Source organism: Chironomus tepperi, unplaced genomic scaffold (assembly GCF_022539635.2).
Source record: "Chironomus tepperi strain 1889 unplaced genomic scaffold, CSIRO-AGI_Ctep_v1 contig_244, whole genome shotgun sequence".
In the NCBI taxonomy this organism is placed as follows: domain Eukaryota; kingdom Metazoa; phylum Arthropoda; class Insecta; order Diptera; family Chironomidae; genus Chironomus; species Chironomus tepperi.
The window spans coordinates 2,086,133-2,105,515 of NW_027226366.1; the positions used below are offsets into that span (position 1 = coordinate 2,086,133).

The 19,383-nt window shown below is 31.3% G+C and overlaps 6 protein-coding genes across 10 annotated transcripts in view; 3 read left to right on the top strand and 3 right to left on the bottom strand.

The window, feature by feature from the left end:
- Positions 1-97: 97 nt before the first annotated feature.
- On the bottom strand, positions 98-4,079 carry LOC139091399 (ribosome biogenesis protein BMS1 homolog). Its single transcript, XM_070641475.1, has 5 exons — positions 3,955-4,079; positions 3,685-3,882; positions 2,466-3,624; positions 1,034-2,343; positions 98-942 (listed from the first exon to the last, which is right to left on the bottom strand). The coding sequence occupies exons 1-5, from the start codon at positions 4,010-4,012 to the stop codon at positions 179-181; spliced, it is 3,489 nt and encodes a 1,162-aa protein (XP_070497576.1). The 5' UTR covers positions 4,013-4,079; the 3' UTR covers positions 98-178.
- Positions 4,080-4,302: 223 nt separating this feature from the next.
- On the top strand, positions 4,303-5,124 carry mRpL51 (mitochondrial ribosomal protein L51). Its single transcript, XM_070641178.1, has 3 exons — positions 4,303-4,480; positions 4,543-4,680; positions 4,746-5,124. The coding sequence occupies exons 1-3, from the start codon at positions 4,416-4,418 to the stop codon at positions 5,017-5,019; spliced, it is 477 nt and encodes a 158-aa protein (XP_070497279.1). The 5' UTR covers positions 4,303-4,415; the 3' UTR covers positions 5,020-5,124.
- On the bottom strand, positions 5,068-8,224 carry LOC139091221 (uncharacterized). Its single transcript, XM_070641174.1, has 2 exons — positions 7,722-8,224; positions 5,068-7,122 (listed from the first exon to the last, which is right to left on the bottom strand). Exons 1-2 carry the CDS (start codon positions 7,782-7,784, stop codon positions 5,134-5,136), a joined length of 2,052 nt encoding a protein of 683 aa, XP_070497275.1. The 5' UTR covers positions 7,785-8,224; the 3' UTR covers positions 5,068-5,133.
- LOC139091222 (N-acetylgalactosaminyltransferase 6-like) lies at positions 8,014-11,242 on the top strand. Of its 2 annotated transcripts, XM_070641177.1 has the most exons (8): positions 8,031-8,241; positions 8,320-8,466; positions 8,530-9,221; positions 9,391-9,577; positions 9,637-9,789; positions 9,847-9,954; positions 10,013-10,080; positions 10,144-11,242. In XM_070641177.1, the coding sequence occupies exons 3-8, from the start codon at positions 8,556-8,558 to the stop codon at positions 10,777-10,779; spliced, it is 1,818 nt and encodes a 605-aa protein (XP_070497278.1). In that variant the 5' UTR covers positions 8,031-8,241; positions 8,320-8,466; positions 8,530-8,555; the 3' UTR covers positions 10,780-11,242. The 2 variants fall into 2 exon arrangements, with proteins under 2 accessions (XP_070497276.1, XP_070497278.1); XM_070641175.1 differs by having other exon boundaries at positions 8,014-8,466.
- Positions 11,243-11,958: 716 nt separating this feature from the next.
- LOC139091437 (lebercilin-like protein) lies at positions 11,959-15,215 on the top strand. The gene is made up of 4 exons (XM_070641525.1): positions 11,959-11,985; positions 12,085-12,304; positions 12,737-13,735; positions 14,571-15,215. The coding sequence occupies exons 2-4, from the start codon at positions 12,101-12,103 to the stop codon at positions 15,213-15,215; spliced, it is 1,848 nt and encodes a 615-aa protein (XP_070497626.1). The 5' UTR covers positions 11,959-11,985; positions 12,085-12,100.
- Positions 15,216-15,308: 93 nt separating this feature from the next.
- Mob2 (MOB kinase activator 2) overlaps positions 15,309-19,383 on the bottom strand; it is a 33,952-nt gene continuing 29,877 nt past the window's right edge. For all 4 annotated transcript variants that reach the window (XM_070641238.1, XM_070641239.1, XM_070641241.1 and 1 more), the window contains 4 exons: positions 18,813-18,943; positions 18,603-18,680; positions 18,409-18,487; positions 15,309-18,314 (listed from right to left, as the gene is read on the bottom strand). In XM_070641238.1, coding sequence (XP_070497339.1) covers positions 17,897-18,314; positions 18,409-18,487; positions 18,603-18,680; positions 18,813-18,943 — 706 coding nt within the window. In that variant the 3' untranslated portion in view covers positions 15,309-17,896. The remainder of the gene's footprint in view (positions 18,315-18,408; positions 18,488-18,602; positions 18,681-18,812; positions 18,944-19,383) is intronic.

Consider the following 19,383-nt stretch of genomic DNA (forward strand, 5'->3'; position numbering starts at 1 on the left):
TCGCTTTGAATATTCAAAAATTAATAACAAGCCTGGAAAATGAAAATAAAATCAGAATTTTCTGGAATATGTCCAAAAGAATCAACAACAAGCCATATTATCATAAGATACAAGATAATTCAATTTATTATTCAAAATAAATCCATTTAAAAACAGTTTAACTTAGCGTAAAATTCACTTAATCCTTCTTAAAGGACTTTTTAAAGCCCTTCTTATGACGACCTTTTCCATCCTTTTCATCTTTTTCCTTCTTCGATAAAGCTTTAAAGATATTTCTCTTTAATTCCTTATGTTTCTGTAATTGTTGGAATTCAGCCTTCTGTCTTTCCTTAATCTTCTCGACATATTTCTTTGTGGATTGTTCCTTTTGTTTCTCTTTCTTTCCTTGATAATTTGCCTTCAACATTTTCATCATCTTGGCAATTTTCTGTTCATGTGGTGAATGAACAACAGCAACACGAGTTGCTTCAAACTTCTGTTTAGGATTAATTGGTGCATTTTTAGGTTTATCTTTATATGGCAGAGCTTTTTGCAATGCAGCTGGTATTTTAAGTGGTTTCAAAACTTGAGGTTGTCGTTCAATTGGTCTATACAAATTATCCTCATTAACTTCATTCTGAATATTTCTTTCACGTTTCAATTGTCCTAAAGTTTTCATTCCTGTCCATTGAGATTTCGATTCAATTGGAAGCAACATATTAGTAACAGGTGCATAAAATTGTGGAACATCAATCTTAAACCATGTTCTACAGAAAATAATATCACTAATTTTGATTTTATCCTCAAATGTAGCACGGAACGTTCCAGGTTCAACATTAACATGTCTTCCAGAATTTTCCTTAATTGATGAAATTGCCTTCTTTATTTGACCTCTAATTCCTGATACTGTCTTTATCTTGGCACCAATAAATTTCGCTACTTCCAAATCGCTGTTGAACATTCCTGTTTAAATGAATAAAATTTAATTAAATTAGGGCATTTTAAAAAATTTCAAATATTTTATGACCGTTAATAATTCAAATAATTTAATTACCTTTAATAAATGCAGACTTCTGGAAGATTTTGACTGGTGCACCGACAAGCTTAAGTTTCTTCAAAATTGATGACGATTTGTCAATTTCCTTAACTGATCCTGTGGCAGCAATTCTAAATCCAATTCGTTTCATTTCTTTAATGTCATTTGTGACAGTTTGAACAGCTAAGAATCCAGTTGCTTGAGGCGTAATTGGTCCATAAAAGCTCATATGACAATTAATATGATTTGGTGTATATTTTAAGAATCGATATTTCAAGTCATCTTCTCGTTTAGAATAAATTGGAACAGTTTGGAAGCGTCTCCAACCCAGTGATATAATTAATGGATCTGCAGTTTTTAAAATCTTTCGATACCATCGGTGCTTTTTGACCTCACAATTTACTAATCCGATATTTTCTTCAGACATGTTCAAAGCACCGATCAAAATTGGATAAGAAGCATCAAAATTCGTGACGAATTCGCATGGAATATTTTTGAAGCTTAATCTTACATAAAGGCCAGCTCGAAAACCTTCAATTTCACTTCTAACGTGATCATCTAGACCTGAAAATTCTTTGCGATTCAATTCAGCTTGTTTGTCTGCTTCAGCTTTCCATTTTTCATAAAATGCTTCATCATCCTCGATTCTGTGTGAGTTTTTAAGCTCTGGATTATCATATTCAGAATCAAATTTAGCTTTCAATTTCAATTTTTTTGCCATTAATTCAGCACGTGTCATATTCATTTCCTCAACACGATCTCGCTTTCTTGATACTTTATCTTCTTCTTTTTTCTCATTTTCATCATTCTCATCGTCGCTGTCTTCGTCTTTTTTAACTGTTTTTCCTTCATACTTTTCACCAGTTTCTAAATCCTCGAAATCACCATAAACTTCGCTATCTCCATCGCTCATATCGTCTAATGCTAACAGCTGTTCAGCATCTTCTGTGCTCTTCCACTTTCCAGTCACGAATTTATTCACAACTAAGCGTTTATTATCATCTGACAACCAATTTCTGATTCCAACATTTTGAGTTTCGAAAAATGGACATTCTTCGACATCTCTTTGTTGCTTTTCTTGATGAATCTGTGATTGAAGTTTTGATATACTTTTGAATAATCCACCTATTTGTCCATCGTCATCATCGTCGGAGTCATTTTCAGTTTTTGATGAATTTTGGGAATATTTTCCATAAACTAACTTCATTATACTTTTGTTGTTTGATTGTCTTTCTAAATAAGCATTTCTTGCTCTATCTGCAACGCCTTCTTTCCAATTGCTGCCAATCATTTCGTCATCATCTTCATTGTCGTTTGTGTCATCAAATCTGTATAATGAAATATAATTTTTAACGGTCAAATAAGATTCAAATTTTATCGCTTTTCAGATTATCGTTAAATTTTAACGAAAGACATTCAAATTTTAAAGATTCGTTAGAAGTTAACTTACCCATTTTTATCCCCAATTTCTTGATATTCCTCATCGGAACTGCCACCTGATCCCTCCTCATTATCTTCATATTCATCATCGTCTGGATTCCAGCCAGTAGATTCATTTATATTGTCGTTTTCGGGCTCAGAATCCATGCCTGAATCTTCATCCATTTCCTCATCATTTTCGTCCTCACTTTCATCTTTTTCCTCTTGAAAATCACCAGACTTAATGACATTACCATCAGAAAACAGACGGAATTCTTGATTTTGAATTTGTTGATCAAAAGTTTCCTTCTTGTCAATAATTTCTTTAACAAGCTTTGATTGTTCGCTATTTTCTCTTGCATGACTGTGTGATCCTTGAAGTTCAATATACACAGCATCTTTATCATACACAATTCCACCGACTCCACTCATTGGCGCGTAAAGAAGTCTTTCTTTTTCTAATAAATTTCTTTTCTTTTCTTTTGATGCCATTGGACATGGATCAGGCAAAGCTTGCAATTCATCAATTTTCATGTCACCTAAACCAGCAATATGAACAGAATTTCCTTTCTTTAATGGAATTCCTCGAACATATCCATACAGAACAACATTTCGATCACATTTTGGATTTAAACGAATTGCTTCTTGATTTGTAATATCTTCCATACGATCAGCAAGAATGTAGCTATGCTGTCCTCTCCAAGTAAGTGGTCTAAACTTCATAACATGAATAAATCGGCCTAAATTCTTAATTTCATTACGAAGATATTCGCCATGCTGTATGCCAGACAAATAGAACAACTTAGCACCTTGATATACTTCTGTCCAAAATCGGTGCTTTAAAAGCTTCTTACGTTTCTGAAGTGCTTTTGTGTTTTTAATTGCATCTAAATGAGTAAGTACTCCCATAATTTTAGGCATTCCATGTACTTGTGCAATGTTCAGGAACTCAAAAATTTCCATTTCAAATCCAAAACTTGCATCGCACATTAAGAGCACTAAATCTGCACATTTTGCTAAATCTATCATCGAATTTATGTCATTGTTACATTCTATGAGAGTTATGCGACGTTTTTTGGACACTACAATTGTAATCGGGCCTTTTATGCTGGTCACATTTGTTCGAGTGAAATTTCTAATCAAATTGTTAATTAACGTAGATTTTCCAACTTTTGGCGGTCCAACAACACCTATAAATAATTAATTCATGTTAATAATAATAAATAATGCTTGATAATAACACACATTACCTATAACAATTGGTGGTGCTTCCTCTGTGCTGTTGTCAACAATTGGAATATGATGTTTTTTGGTCTTCAAATCCTGCTTTCTATGAAATCGATTCTCAGCACTTCGCACAGCATTGATTGCGAATGCTTTAGGATTTTTCTGCTTATCTGTTGGAAGTTGTTTCGATTTTTTGTCTTCCTTCTTTTTTGCCTTAACACCTTTTTTATGAGATTTAACAAAATTAATTTTTAAGTAATTTAAGGAATTAGTCTTGCTTATCTTCAACTTACCCGAATGCCTCGCCTTATGCGGCTTCTTTTTATCCATGAAATCATCGTCATTACCCATTATTTGCCAGGATATTTAATATTTTTAAATATTATTTTCAATGTTTACTTTTTTCAAACACGTTGTTACCAATACATATGCAATTTGTACTTGACTCAATATAATTCTGATTAAATTTGTGTTTATTTTGGTATTTTCTAACTTATTAATGAATTTTATGGTGAGATACTTACATATTTGACCTAAAAATTGTTAATTGCATCGCTTTTAATTCATCAAATTAACGAAATCAATCAAGAATTACACTTCTTCAACGGATTTTTAAAATTTGAATTTTGAAGGGAAAAAGTTGCGCACTTCAACAAAAGTGTGATTAAATAAAAATCAACAAAAATTCAATTTTAACTAACAAATAGCCAATGAATTAGTGCTTAATTATAGTGAAAACATCAATAATATAGAAATGTCATTATTCACAAATTTACTGCAGAGATTCATCAATCCAGTTTCTCAACAAATCCGTTCAAAGTAATTTTACATAAATTTTCAGATCCAGAAATAATAAACAAATTTCTTAATTTCATTAACAGAACATACTACTATTCCGAGAGAGCTGCTAAAGGCCCATTAGTCAAAAGATGGGGATACAATGATAATTTAATCACATCCAGACATGGAATGTTGCCTAGAATTGATAATGGTCGTGCATTGCCGATGCCAACTTACAAGTAAAGCTTAATTATTATAAGTTAAATTATGTAGCTTGGCAACTAATTAATTTTTCGTATTCTAGACCCAAAAATGCATGGTGTGAGAAGAGAGCCTTATTCGGACAGAATGATTATATAGATATTTTAGGCAATGAAAATCTACATCCATCAAAAGTTCTTTATAATGTTCCATCATGGCTTAGAGGTGTTGGCGGAAGTGAATATAAGGTGATGTTGAGAAAGAAGAAGATGTTGAAGAAAACAGCATATCCAGTTGCAAGACCAACAAAATGGAGACAATTAGACAAACGCATTTCATACCTTTATAAATGGCTTAATAGAAAGACCAAGACATAGGTTTACTGTAAGTTCAATGCCTGTTGTATCATAGAAAGTGAATTAAAATAGATTTTTAAATCGATACACAATAATTTATTAAATAAATACAGTGAAATATAAAAAGTAGACAATTTAAAAAGCTGGAAGCCTTGGTGGTCGAGGTATTCTTGATGGATGTTCCAGTTCGGAATTTAATTTGTTCATTGAAACGTTCCTGAGAGTGTCAAGATTCGTTAGCTTTAAATAAGGCTCATCAGACATGTTTTTACATCCATGCACACTCAGATTTCTAATTCGTTGGCAATTAACTGCGATGTAATCAAGCGAAAAGTCGGTCAATTGATGACAACGTGAAATGTCGAGGGAAATAAGTCGCGTCAATTTCCTCGAAATGAGCTCAATGCATTTATCATTAATATTATGGCATTCTGATAAGTTTACAATTTCCAATGCCGGGCAATTGATTACTAGTTCCTTAATTCCCTGAAGTGATATCTGTTGACATTTACTTAAGTCAATTTCCCTTAATTCTGCCAATTTAAAGTTATAAATCAGTGACACGTCCGAAACTTTATTACAACTTCCTAATTTTAATGTCCTTAATCCCTTCAATCGAGCAATAGAATAATTACTGCTAGCTTGTTCCTGTAAATTTATTTCCATAGCCAATTGCAGCATTGCTTTCTTTCTTAATGCATCCTCAACAATCTCCTGTTCTGCTTTCGATTTAAGGGATATCCTTATCGGATTTTGTGGACGAAGCGGTTCTGGACAGTAAATACTTCCTGAAATTATTGGTTCTGTCTTTCTTTCAACTTCTGGCACTTCATTATTGCTTTCATTCAACTTTGATTCCATTGACATGCCAGTCAATCCAGCATCGGATATCCTTTCACATAATCTCAAATCTAATTCACGTAAAAATACTAAATTTTTAAGAATCATTTGGACACAAACGTCACTAACGTTATTAATGCAGTAACTCAGATCCAAAATTCTTAAATTTGGGATATTTTCAGATACTTTAATTATAGCTGCTTCTGAAATGTTTAGTGCTGATACATAAAGTTCCTGTAGCACTTCATTTCGTTCCTTAGCAATTCCTTCTAAAATTCCAGCACTTGTTATAGCCTCACATTCTGAAATGTCTAAAACTTCAAGGAACGGCATGTTTGTGACCAATTTAATGGATATATCTGTCAATGCACGACATCGTCTGACTTTAAGCTGCTTTAAGTTCCTCAAAGTATCACAAATATGGATTAGTGCTACGTCTGTCAATCGAACTGTTAATGACAGGTCTAAAACTTGTAAATTTTGCTGTACTGATACGAGGCTAATTATTCCTTCATTTGTCAATTGATCGCATGATCTCAAATACAGACTTTTAAGGTCTAGTTCCTCAATTTCTGCTATAGCTTGTAGCGCATTTCCATCAATTAATGTTGAATTAAAATTCAGTTCCTTAAGTTTATCAGCACGTTCTCGAAAGAATTTCTGTATGAAATGGGATGTTAGGACTGTCTTGGAACCAGTCAGTTCCTCGTCATGATTTCCTGGATAATACTTCTTAAATAGACCTTTATGAAATGAAATTGTATTAAGACTTAGATTAAGTGATGATAAATTTGGCATAAGTGCTGTGATGCGATTAAATAAAAGATCAGTTAAGTGTCGATTTTCAGGCAGAGAAAGATGTGTGACATTTTCAAGTACGACATTCATGTCGTTAAAAAGTCGTCCACTGATGAACAAGTCGCTGCATTTTTGGATTTTAAGATGTGACAAATTCTTCGTCTCAGACAGAATTGATGCCAATTTCTTCTCAGAAATGTCACAGGATATGATTGATAAACTGTAAATGTCATCACCATATTTCTGAAAGAATCGTCCACAGTCGTTAAATTCCACTTCCGTAAATTGAACATTAGGAAAGCATCTAAAACTTTTCAGGAACTCTCTTGCTGGTGAAAAATTATCACTAAATGTGACTTTACAGAAATTTATTTTGGTATCATTAATAAATCGATAGTGTTCACTCGCTTCCAAGAATCTTTTGCACGCCAAACTCGCATAATGTCGATCGATTGGATGTAAGTGCTCAAATATTTTCACGATAATCTGAAATGACGCATTAAAAATAAGTGTGAGCGACGTTTATTGTAATTTTGCATATTTTATATGATTTGATTAATCTAGTGATGTAATATTTAGTCTGCTGACTGGCTAGGAAAATAACAATATTATTAAGATTAAGTTGGCAGATTTAACGACTTTTGAAAATTTAAATTTGAAAACCTTATAAATTACAAAACAATTGAAAGGTTTTCGAATAAATTTGGATGCAGCTGAGATGGTAAGCATAACAAACGCTGTTTTGATTATTTTGCGTCTCAAACAGATAATTGGTCTAGGTAAGTAAAACACAAAAGACACACAACATTAATCAAAAACAGCTGACTTGAATAGACAACAAATTTAATTATTAAAGCGTCAAATATGATAGCAATAGATAAGATAAAAAGGAAATTCATTAATCCTAATCTAATCTCATCAAACAGTTTCCTTTGTTACATGAAGAATAAATGCAAATAATGTATAGCTTAATTCATCAAATCCACTCGACCCTGAAGATTTTTCTGTGCTTAATAAATCTTTTTTTTTCAATTCTCAACAAGGTCACATGATGAAAACTTATTTCAATTTTTTCACTTCCTTACCTCCATTGGCAACATCTCTGCATAATTGATTCCATGGTGGATAGTGATGAAATCATTAGCCATGCTGCTTAATGAATGATTACTTTACGCGATAATAAGAAAAATTTAGAAAAAAAATCTTTTTTCACATTTATAAACTAAATATTTTTTTCCGTAGCCTTCTGCCTTACTCAATTGCTTGCTGCTGCACAATAAAAGTCGTATTCACGTCTATCGAGCACGAATGAATGAAAAGAACTAAATTCTTATGTATTGGATATGACCTCACTTGTATTAGTATAATTCTCACTTATCGATTTGTTTTTGCAGGTGTTATCCAGTGTTTCTGGACATTCCGAGCACCTTGTAGCTTCTTCCTTGTTATTATTGATTCAATAAATATTTACCTCACTGGATCTTTTTAAAAAATCCAGAAATCAAGTTAGCAACGAGATTTATCACAGCACGTAGTTTTAGCAGGACTGTATTATTGTTTTTATTATCAGAAAGTGTAAATTTATAGTTTTATAGCATTCCACCTGTAAGAATAGAGTTAATTAATGTGAAAAGTATAACATAAGACTAATAAAAGTTCATGACAAACAAAAACTTCTTCTAGTTCCTCAAAAGTATACTAAATAATGTAGAATTTATTGCTTTGACAACTCATCACATCATTTAATATACACAATCAATCAATAATACGGAATTGCCATTAGTAACAGACGATATAAATATTGACTTTCTATATTCTAATTATGAGGAGGTAAAATATATTATTCTGTCCACAAGGCACAACTATTAATCGGAATTTCCACCTTTTTTTCAGGCATCTATACAAATTTATACTTTAATATGAAACGGAATCTGCTGAAACTAACTAAATTGTTAATATTATCGATATTAGCTTTAATTATCGTTATCTTATTTCTAAAATCGTTATCATCGACCTCATTCACAAAGGATTTATTTCCGTCGATACAGAAACCTCAACAACATGATCAACATCCAAGAATTGGACGATTTTTTGGTCGAAATAGGAATTTAGAGAATAAGAAAATTGACTGGCATGATTATGAAGCCATTAAGAAGGAAGAAAGTCGAACTGGAATTGGTGAGCATGGAAAGTCTGAAACATTAGATCCAAAAGAAAATGAGCTCAAAGACAAACTTTATAGACAAAATGGATTCAACGCATTATTAAGTGATAAAATTTCACTAAACAGAAGTGTACCTGATATACGACATTCTGGATGTAGAGACAAAAAGTATTTAAGTGAATTGCCATCAGTCAGTGTAATTGTTCCTTTTTACAATGAACATTGGTCCACATTATTACGTACAGTTTACTCAGTATTGAATCGAAGTCCAAGTGACTTGCTAGCGGAAATAATTTTAGTTGACGATTGCTCACAAAAGCAATTTTTAAAGAAGACACTTGATGATTATATAGAAGAAAATCTACCAAAAGTTAAAATTATCCATTTACCGGAAAGAGGAGGATTAATAACAGCACGATTGGTGAGTTGTCTGCTTAATGCCGTTAATAATTTATTTGAATTTTGATGAACCAAGTCATTCAGTAGTTCAAACTTCATTTTCGTTCAGTTCATTTCAAAATTCTCAATACCGTTAATTTTTAAATTTCGAAAATCCGTTAAATTCATTCTTTCATTTTCATTCATTTCAGGCAGGAGCAAAAGCTGCTTATGGCGATGTCTTAATATTCTTAGATTCACACACAGAAGCAAATGTGAACTGGCTACCTCCGCTTTTAGAGCCTATAGCAGAAGATTATAAAACTTGTGTTTGTCCTTTTATTGATGTTATTGCTTATGACACTTTTGAGTACAGAGCACAAGATGAGGGTGCAAGAGGTAAGAATAAAATGCTATTGTTTATGATAATTGGTATTGACATTTAATGACCTTTTTAGGTGCATTCGATTGGAAATTCTTCTATAAACGATTGCCGCTTAGAAAAGAAGATTTGGAGCATCCAACAGAGCCATTTCCATCACCCATTATGGCCGGCGGGCTGTTTGCAATTTCATCTAAATTCTTTTGGGAATTAGGCGGTTATGACCCTGGTAAGACATAATATCGATTTAATCATTAGTGACTATAAATGAAATTTAATTAATTAGGTCTTGACATTTGGGGAGGTGAGCAGTACGAGTTGAGTTTCAAAATTTGGCAATGTCATGGAAAAATGGTCGATGCCCCATGCTCAAGAGTTGGCCATATTTATAGAGGTAGATAATTCCTATAAACTACAAATACACATAATTACATGATAAACATTTATCGCAGGTTACGCGCCATTTGATAATCCAAGAAAAGGTGATTTCCTAACAAAGAATTACAAAAGAGTAGCTGAGGTATGAAAAAATTAAAAAAATAATAATTTTCAACAAAAGTCATTAACCGCTGATTATTTTTAGGTATGGATGGATGAGTACAAAGAATATTTATACGAAAAAAATCCAAAATATAAATCTGTTGATCCAGGCGACTTAACAGAGCAATTTAAAATAAGAGATAAACTTAAGTGCAAATCATTTGATTGGTTTATGAAGGAAGTAGCATTTGATTTGATGGATAAATATCCACCAGTTGAACCACCAAATTTTGCATCTGGTGCAATTCAGTCATTAGAAAATCCAACATTTTGTGTGGATACATTAAGTAGAGGCGAGAAGAATAAAGTAGGATTATATTATTGTGCCATGGATAAAGTCAATCCACAAGCAACACAAAACTTTGCATTAAGCTGGCAACGAGACATAAGAGTTAGACATGGCGAGCAATGCTGGGATGTATCAGAAAGTGGAAATGCTCCTGTTGTGCTGTTTGGTTGTCATGGAATGCAAGGAAATCAATTATTCCGATATCATCTAGACACAAAAATGATTCAGCATGTCATATCCAATCGATGTCTAGATGCAAATATTGCAAAGAAGGAAGTTTTTGTCAGTACATGTGATAAGAATAATTCTAATCAGAAATGGACATTTGGTTCTGTTAATGAGACAGCTTTAAATAATTGGATTACATCAGGATCAAAATTATTGTCATAAGTCATTCCTTAATTAGTGGACAAATTGTGAAAAGTTCAGGAATTAAAGCCATACAAAAGTTTAACGGATATTATTCAAATTTTTTAGTGAATTTGTATGGTTCTAGAATCTTTTTCAAAAATTAATTCAACGGTATTTTTAACGAAACAAACGTTTTAAAAAGTTTTATGGAAATTAGACCTAGTTAGCAGCTATAATTACATGAGAACATTGTACGTTTGAGAGAATTGGATATAAATCGCATGATATGAACTAATATCGTAAAACGCAACACTTTTAAATGAATTATAATTGAAAATAATCACAGACTTAGATAGTGTATAGAACAGATTGATTAATTAAATTAAATTAAGTTCATAATAATTAAGATACGAAGAGAGAATTGAAACATTAGCCATTTTATATATATGCCTCTCATGTTGATAGTAATAAAAAATTTGGTTCCGATTGATTGATTGCTAAATACCTAAAAATCCTTTCATTTTCTATTTCCATTCATTTACTTTTACTCGTTAGTCATCCGTAAGTGCACATATGTGTGTCATTTGTTATCCAAAATATATTATTGAATCCAAGGTAGCATAAAGGACTACAATGAGAAATCAATATGCACACACACTTTTAGTTTCAGCAACAACACAAAAAAACTTGTCCTTTTTTTTAGCAGCCCGAGTACCGAGAAGTGCATTTAAATTATGCATGAATATATATACAAAGTGAGACAAGGCAAAAGCTGGTTATCGATCAAATATTCACCAATAAATTTAGTCATCATTAGTCGTACGACTGAATTTGTTACTGATTGTCAGTCTTAATAATTCACAAATTTAAACAATTTTTTTCAATCTCAGTGTGCATTGCAAATTAATTTAATTAATTAAAATTGGTGGAAAAAATCTGCGAGACTTTTTTTGCTCGTTCCAAAAAAAGAAAGAAAAGTGAAATTAAAAAAATCAGTTCAAGTCATTGGATATAGCCAGCAGTTGCTGTGACAACCCGAAACAAACAAAAAAAATTTCAGCTGCTTTTTGTGTGCCTTAATATTCCCTTTTATTTCAAAGAAAGTTTAACAAAAAAATTATTGTGACATTTTTAAAAACTTTGTCGTGCTGTTAAGAAGGAAGGAAGGTGATATAAGGTGACTAATGCTATGTCTGTTGTCACGGTTTTGCCGGAAGCGTGTAAGCACATAAAAACAACACCCACGTAAGATAAGCTCATTTCATACATTATTTATCCAATTACATCATCAACATTTTGCCTTCATTTGCTTTCATGCCTGCTGTGGACATCATGTACGTACAGAAGATCACTCAAAAGTATGGAAAGTATTTATTCAATAACACCAACAAGTTCAAAATTTTCCGTGTTGTCTCGACGAAAGATTAATCAAAAGATTAATCGTGATCGAAATCCAACACTTGTGCCAGCTGTTAGTGAAATTAAGCAGCGTGTATTGTCCGCTCGAATGCTCCGAATGAAACAGTTACAAAATCAAATTGGCGAAGCACATCATCGTATTGCTGTAAGATATTCTCTTGGTTTCCTTACATAGACTAATTTCTGTTGCTTGTGGGCTTAATTAATCACTTCTTTATTCATTTCTGGATGTTTACTGGATCTTTTTAGGAAATTATCTAAAGTGGCTTGTTTTAAGTGTTTTTAGAGAAAGTTTGTAGTAAATTGAAAGGGATGTGGGATGAAATGGATGTTAAGAGTGAAAGGAAGTGCTTAATTCAAGTAGATTTCTGTCAGTTTCAATTTTTTGTGATTTTCATGAATTCTCAAAGGTTTCGTTAAAATTTTGAATTTCAAAAGTTCGTTAACATTTTAAAATTGAAAAATCAGTTAAAAATTAATGCGACTTAAAAGCTTTTGTTTGAATAGTTTTCGACCCAAACAAGCCATTTACATTCAAAACACACCTTTTTCATTAAAATAAATGATTCTTTTTTAGGAATTATCATCAGAAAATCGCTTACTAAAGTCTCTCCATAAACGACAAGACTCAGCACTGTCAAAGTATGAAAATTCAAATGCAGAACTGCCACAATTACTTCATTCGCACGCGGAAGAATTGAGAATGTGGCAAACACGTTGTCGCAATTTACAACGACAGAATAAAGAATTACAAGCAAAAATGAAACAGAAAGAAACAATTTTGCTGACAATTTCAGATCAAAATAAGCAGCTACTACAATTAAATAAAGATAAAAATCTTCAAGAACGTGCCGGTCTACAAGAGCGCGTGAGGATTCTCGAACAACGGTGTATGGATAAAGAAAATGAAATAAAATTGCTCGCTCGACGTCTTCAGTTAGAATCTAAGGCATTTAAATCGAATCTCACAATGGAACAGCAAAAGTATCGTGATTTAATCACAAAAATTGAAATGTCTGATTTCTTGACTGTTACCGACAAGAAAGCTATTCCGCATAAAGCTAAAGCTTTATATACTAAATCACCATTAAATCGGCTTGCCTCAAAATCAGCAGCAAGTCTTTCGCATGTTAGTGACGATAAAGAATCGTCAGCAGGTACAACCACAACATTACCGCCATGTAGCAATGAGCCAAAGAAAGTAATTGATGTAAATAAGCACAATAATACACCTTCCGTAAATAGTAATGTAAAATTGGAGATTATTGATGCATCAGAGTCGGAATTGGACCTAACAAAGAATTGTATTGACAAATCAACATGTCTGGATGAGAATGATGAGACATCAAATCGTGTTAAAAATGGCATGATACGTGCTCGTCAACAACATCAACAGCCTAACAATAAAAATACATTAGCATCGACAAAAGCAAGCACAAAGTTATCGCCATTGCACACAGAACATCCGTATAAATCGATTGATAATAAAAGCGAGAAGAAATCAATTTGTAACGATAGTGAGTTGTCAGATGATGATGAATTTCAATTTTTTAGTAATCACAATGGCACAAAAACGGTAATAATTAGTCCAATTATGATTAGAGAATCTGATGATTTAATAGGGCTGTTGACCGATACATTGGCTTAGGAATGTTTAAGTTTGGGGGTAATTTTGTTGGGAATTCAGATGTTGAGGATTGCTGAAGGTAGTTTAAAGTGTGAAGAAGCACAAAATGACATGAACATATGCGTTTATTGACGTACGTCTTCTGATTGCTTACGTAATTTTACGTACGTATTTTGATTGTTTACGTCTTTTTTACGTACGTATTTTGATTGTTTACGTCTTTTTTACGTACGTATTTTGATTTCCTACGTCATTTTACGTAAGTTTAAAGCTTTTAAAAATGACCTATTTATCTACCTTACAATCTCTGGATCTCAATTTGTTGTTGAAATATAGCTCAATTGCTTTAATCGTGGCTAATTAGTAGAATAAAATACTCAAAAAAGCTCGATAATTCGTCAGCCATTTGAGAATTTTTTATATTTTTAATTTTGCAATGAAAATTGAATGGAAAATCTGTTGTGATTGGCTTAATTAGTCAATTTTAAAGCGATTGGAGCTCATAAATTTATTCTTGTTATTAATTCTTTGGATTGACATTTAAGAATGGGTATATTTAATAGCATCAATTAATCATGTTTTATTGTTGTTGGATTTAATGATTCCGATTAATTTTTTTTACTAAGTGCTTCCAATTAATTATTTAATACATGATAATTGCAATAAATTGCAATTTATTATAAGCCAATCTCGGAAACTTTATTAAGTTAATTTATATTTTTTTTATCATTTTTATCACACCTCAAAATTATTAATTATATTTTATTTTAATGATAATTATTAGACACATAATAATGCAAGAGAACTGCTTGAACACAAAATGCACATTAATGAATTGGAGGAAAAAATGAAACAAAATTCTTTGGATGATAATAGTCAAAATGCTCCTCATCATCAATGTCCATCATTATATCTGCCAAAAACATCAAATTCATCATCCTTATCATCGCATGACGATATAACATTAAGAAATGAAGAAATGACACATTATACATTTATTGATGATCGTGGTGACAATGAACTTATATCAATACAACGTGAAATACGTGATAGCACGTTACAGCGTGAATCCATATTGGATGAATATTGTGAGACGATTTTTGATGATGATAAACACTCTCATTACAGTGACAATACCATTACAAGAGTTAAGAAGATAGAATTTACTCGAGGAGCTGCCACCAATAACAACAACGGCTATGGACACACAAATGGAGTCATCGGAGGCAGCTACTCGACAGCAAAAAACCAAAACCAATCACCATATCAAATTAACGATTACACTAAATCAAATGGACATGCCAAAACCGGAATTGAATCAACGGCAGGACGGAAGGAAGGAATTGGAAAGTCAACGAAGCTTGATGACAAGAAAAAAACTCGATTGTTGGCCATTTTAAAGAATATTGATGGAAGTGTGGATAATTGATGTAAAATTTGACATTTTTGTTCGATTGTAAATTCCTGTAAAATAAAAGCAATAATATATATTATATATACTTGAATTGAGACACAAATGGAATTGATTTTTTTAAATTTTTTAATTCATTTTTCATCCTTCTCGATAACTAAATAATAATTTAATGTAAATACATTATTCACTTTCATAGTATTTTTTTTTTCGTTTTAAATTACTTTGCAGCAACAATTATGTTTTTAATTTCTTTGAAGGGATAAACTTTTTTTTTCTTGTTTTTAAACTCTTTAAAACTATAGGTTCATTCTCTTTTTCTTCAATTTTCTTTAAAAGATCTGGGAAATGTAGTTGATTGGAATTGGCTGATTAACGGATTTCTTTATTTTAAAATGTTAACGGTTTTCAAAATTTTGAATAATCAATCAATTTTGAAAATTCAGATAAAACCGTTAAATTTTGAATTAAAAAATCACTCAAGTTTCAAATTTAATTGCATTTGTATGGTTTCAAAAACAATACAAATTGCGTGAAAACCTTCCAAATGTTTTGAAATTAAGTACAATTGAAAGGTTTTTCGGGTCACATCGAATGATTTTTAAATACAATTTCATTATCACAGAAACTGTACAGTAATTAAGTAACATGATTTCATTCAATTCCGTGATATCAACTTCATATCCCGACAAAATTTGATTCATTACGAGAAAAATAGAGCAAAAGAAATAAAGGAAATTCATTTTTTGATGTATCTGTGTAAGTGTGTGTGTGTGTATTTGTGGTTTAATTTTCTTTGTATTGTTTTATTCTTTTTTTCCATAAACCTTAATTGGGAGTAAAAGAGGCGTTAGGCATTCATAAAACTTTTTCACAGTTTTTTATACTTTTTTTTTTATTATAAATAGCATTTTTTTTTTCATTTTTAAATCAATATTTACGCTTAACAATTAATGCAATTTTATTTTCATCATCTTTTTAACTTGATTCATCTTGTTTTTCTAAGTTTTTCTTTAAAAGTATTTCAGAGCTTCGTGATATTTTCGAATAAAATTTCATGGTGAATTGTTCCCAATTGTACGAATAAATTACGTCTAGATTTAAGCGCAAAAGAACATGAGTCGTAATACCAAATTAAAATAATTAGTGAGAACTATGCTATTGAATTAATATTTTTTCACAACCGCTAATAAAGATCATTATTTGAATCAATTCTTATTAAGTTTTTCCACGTTATTAAACGATAACATTAATGATAAATTAATATTACAAACAAAAATATGAAGATACTTACAAAGCAAAAATTTTATAGGATTACATTTTCAGGTGTGCTGTGGTTTTTGCAGAAACTATTGCCGAGTGAAACGTGAGGAAAATTTAAAGTTATTGTGCTATTAACCGAGTTTGTTCATTTAGAGAGAAACTTAAAATTTAACGGCTTTTTAGAATTTGAAAAATTTAACGGTCATAAAAAATTCAAATTATTGTATCGTTGAACTTAACGAAATGCAATTTTTTTGATCATTTAAACTGTTAAAAATATTATGGATGTTAACTAGCTTAAAACAAATATTAATTTCCTGTTAATTATAATTTAATTCGTATACCTAAATTCATAATTAATTTTCAAAACCATACAAATTCTGACAAAAATTTAAATTAATGACCGTTAAGAATTGACATGATTTTTCTATCCAAAAATAATCAGATTTACAGAGTGCATTAGTCTCGCAATTCATAAGCTAACCTTCAATTTTAAATCTGAGTCTTAATCTGTGCATGATATGTATGTCATTGCACAAAAATCCTCACGTGCTTTCTGGTTCAATAAATTTCATGAATTTCACACACAACACCTGCGTCATTGGAACATATGATTCATAGCTTTAAAGACAGCAAGCTTTTAAACTCCTTAATAAAAAGGAATCACATTTATATCGATTTTGGTTGATTCACCATGAAATTTTGCATCAAAATAATATCCTAGTAACATTCAGCTTTTATTACACATCCTCAAAATGTTAAACTGTCTTTTTCTGTCTGTATATATATTATTCATTAATTTTCTTGTTATTAAAGTATATTTTTTTTTATTATTTTTTCATCAACAACGAAAAAAGATGAGAAAAAAATTCATCACAACTGAAGTATATATATAAAAAAAAATTATATAGAGCTTGTAATGCACTACACATTTCACAATTTTTTTTAAGAAAGGGTTTATGGATGTCAAAATCTACTTTTGCACTTAGTTTCGAGGACGTTTCTATATAACTATTGTGTATCTAAAGAAGAATGACAAGAACTGGCATGATTCTGTGTCTTAAAACAACAACTGTTGCTTGAACTATTTTAAAAAGAATAAATAATGACAGTAAGCACATCCTCAAAATTATAGAACAATAATTGAATTCCGCACCGATTAAACCCTCCTTTCTGCTTTTCAAAACATTATTTTTTTTTGGTTTCTCTAAACAAATAGTTCTTAAACTTCTCTTTTTCTACAGGAAAAAAGGAAACAATAAAAAGTTATTTGCAGCTAAAAAGGCGTTTTTGTTGTTATGTTCATATCCATCCACAAATTCGCTCTTATAATCCTTATTTTTTTTTCTTCTTGTTTTTGCTTTATCTGAATCAAGAATTTTTTTCATTAAATATAATTTATAGATTTTTATTTCCCCTACAAACTAAAATTGACGTTAAATTGGTTGTGCATCTACTGAAGTTGACACAAGGACCCGATCTTTCATCGCCAAATCATTATTATTGTTTAGCATACTAGTCGCAGAATCACTAATTAACGGCTGCTTCACAATCACAGTGACATCATCGATTTGACTATTATGAACATTTAGGCCACCATCCAATGGTGTATTTATTGATGTTGAATTTGTTGTTACACCACCAATGCTACGCAATGGTGATGATGATGAGATAATTGCCTGCGTCACTGTATTGCTATTTAAATTACAATTAGAATTACAACTAGACGATGAATTATTATTGCTGGCCACACTGCACGATGATGGTGTTGTTGATACGTCATCTGACAAATGAAGTGCCTGCTCTAAATCAGCGAGCACTTCCATCTCTTTGGGTTCAATCAAATTAAAGCGTCTAGAGATTTTTAAAAAAATAGAAATAAAAAAATTGTCATAAATCATTAGCGATTAATGAGCTATAGTTGCCAATTAAATAAACTCATTCGTACCTTTGCAGGGCTACAAGCAAGGCATACGTTGAATTTAAATGCGGATGCAGTCCAAGCAGAGCAATTTCACGAAAATGTGCTGCAATGAGAGTGAGAGGAAAGATTTCGAAATTAATTATAATGCAATTAGGCACTAAGATATAAAATTAGAAATATTATTATTAATATTAATGTATTTCTGTTATGCTTCTTACCTGCATACATATGCGCAATAACGTGAAATAATAAGCGCAACATTTTCCTCACGTGTGACTCAAAGCCAGATGGAAATTCTGAGAATGAAATGCAATAAAAAAACACACATATTACAATGCTTGTTGATAAGAACATGACTGCCTGCTTCTTGTACATTTTACTTATTTCCAAGAGAATATAAACATTAAATTTTATTTAAACAATTTTACCTTTTGCATATTTGGTGGGAAAGTATGACTCATCACTGATAGTACGTTGTGTATATGTCATCACGTAATCAATATATTGAGGTGCAGGACATCTGTTCTTTTTGCCTTTCTCATCGTACCACAGATAAGTTCTGCAATTAAAAAAAATTATAAATTTTTCAAGTTCATTATATAATCAGACTTAGAATGATAATGAGCTGTATGTCTGCAGCACTAGAATTGACGATAAGATAATTCACTCAACTTAAAATGAATAATCAGTTTTTTGGCTGATTAAGACAAATATTTTAAGGAAAACACAATTGAATACCCAGAAGTTGGATGAAGATTCATAAATCATAGCCACAAACTTTTCTCGTTAAACTTTACGTAAACTATTGAAAGTTTTCAAAAGAAAACATCGTCCCTAAAGTTGGAAAGGTTGTCTAAAGTCTTGATGTGGAAATGAAGCTTTCTTGGGTTGTTCATTTGTCTGTTCTGAACAGAATTCGAAGTCGACTTCCGTACAAAAACTGAGTCGATTTCAAGCTCTGATTCTGAATAAAACTCAAAAAATTCAACATTATTAAGT

Excerpts from the sequence above, each read along its gene's own strand:
- LOC139091399 (XM_070641475.1), bottom strand. The coding sequence starts at position 4,012 with ATGGGTAATGACGATGATTTCATGGATAAAAAGAAGCCGCATAAGGCG. Across the intron at positions 3,625-3,684 it reads AGCACCACCAATTGTTATAG|GTGTTGTTGGACCGCCAAAA; the intron begins GTAATGTGTGTT and ends AATTATTTATAG. Across the intron at positions 2,344-2,465 it reads GAAATTGGGGATAAAAATGG|ATTTGATGACACAAACGACA; the intron begins GTAAGTTAACTT and ends TTCATTATACAG.
- mRpL51 (XM_070641178.1), top strand. The coding sequence starts at position 4,416 with ATGTCATTATTCACAAATTTACTGCAGAGATTCATCAATCCAGTTTCT. Across the intron at positions 4,481-4,542 it reads TCTCAACAAATCCGTTCAAA|AACATACTACTATTCCGAGA; the intron begins GTAATTTTACAT and ends TTTCATTAACAG. Across the intron at positions 4,681-4,745 it reads TTGCCGATGCCAACTTACAA|ACCCAAAAATGCATGGTGTG; the intron begins GTAAAGCTTAAT and ends TTCGTATTCTAG.
- LOC139091221 (XM_070641174.1), bottom strand. The coding sequence starts at position 7,784 with ATGGCTAATGATTTCATCACTATCCACCATGGAATCAATTATGCAGAG. Across the intron at positions 7,123-7,721 it reads CAGAGATGTTGCCAATGGAG|ATTATCGTGAAAATATTTGA; the intron begins GTAAGGAAGTGA and ends GCGTCATTTCAG.
- LOC139091222 (XM_070641175.1), top strand. The coding sequence starts at position 8,556 with ATGAAACGGAATCTGCTGAAACTAACTAAATTGTTAATATTATCGATA. Across the intron at positions 9,222-9,390 it reads GATTAATAACAGCACGATTG|GCAGGAGCAAAAGCTGCTTA; the intron begins GTGAGTTGTCTG and ends CATTCATTTCAG. Across the intron at positions 9,955-10,012 it reads AGTTGGCCATATTTATAGAG|GTTACGCGCCATTTGATAAT; the intron begins GTAGATAATTCC and ends CATTTATCGCAG.
- LOC139091437 (XM_070641525.1), top strand. The coding sequence starts at position 12,101 with ATGGAAAGTATTTATTCAATAACACCAACAAGTTCAAAATTTTCCGTG. Across the intron at positions 12,305-12,736 it reads AAGCACATCATCGTATTGCT|GAATTATCATCAGAAAATCG; the intron begins GTAAGATATTCT and ends ATTCTTTTTTAG. Across the intron at positions 13,736-14,570 it reads ATCACAATGGCACAAAAACG|ACACATAATAATGCAAGAGA; the intron begins GTAATAATTAGT and ends GATAATTATTAG.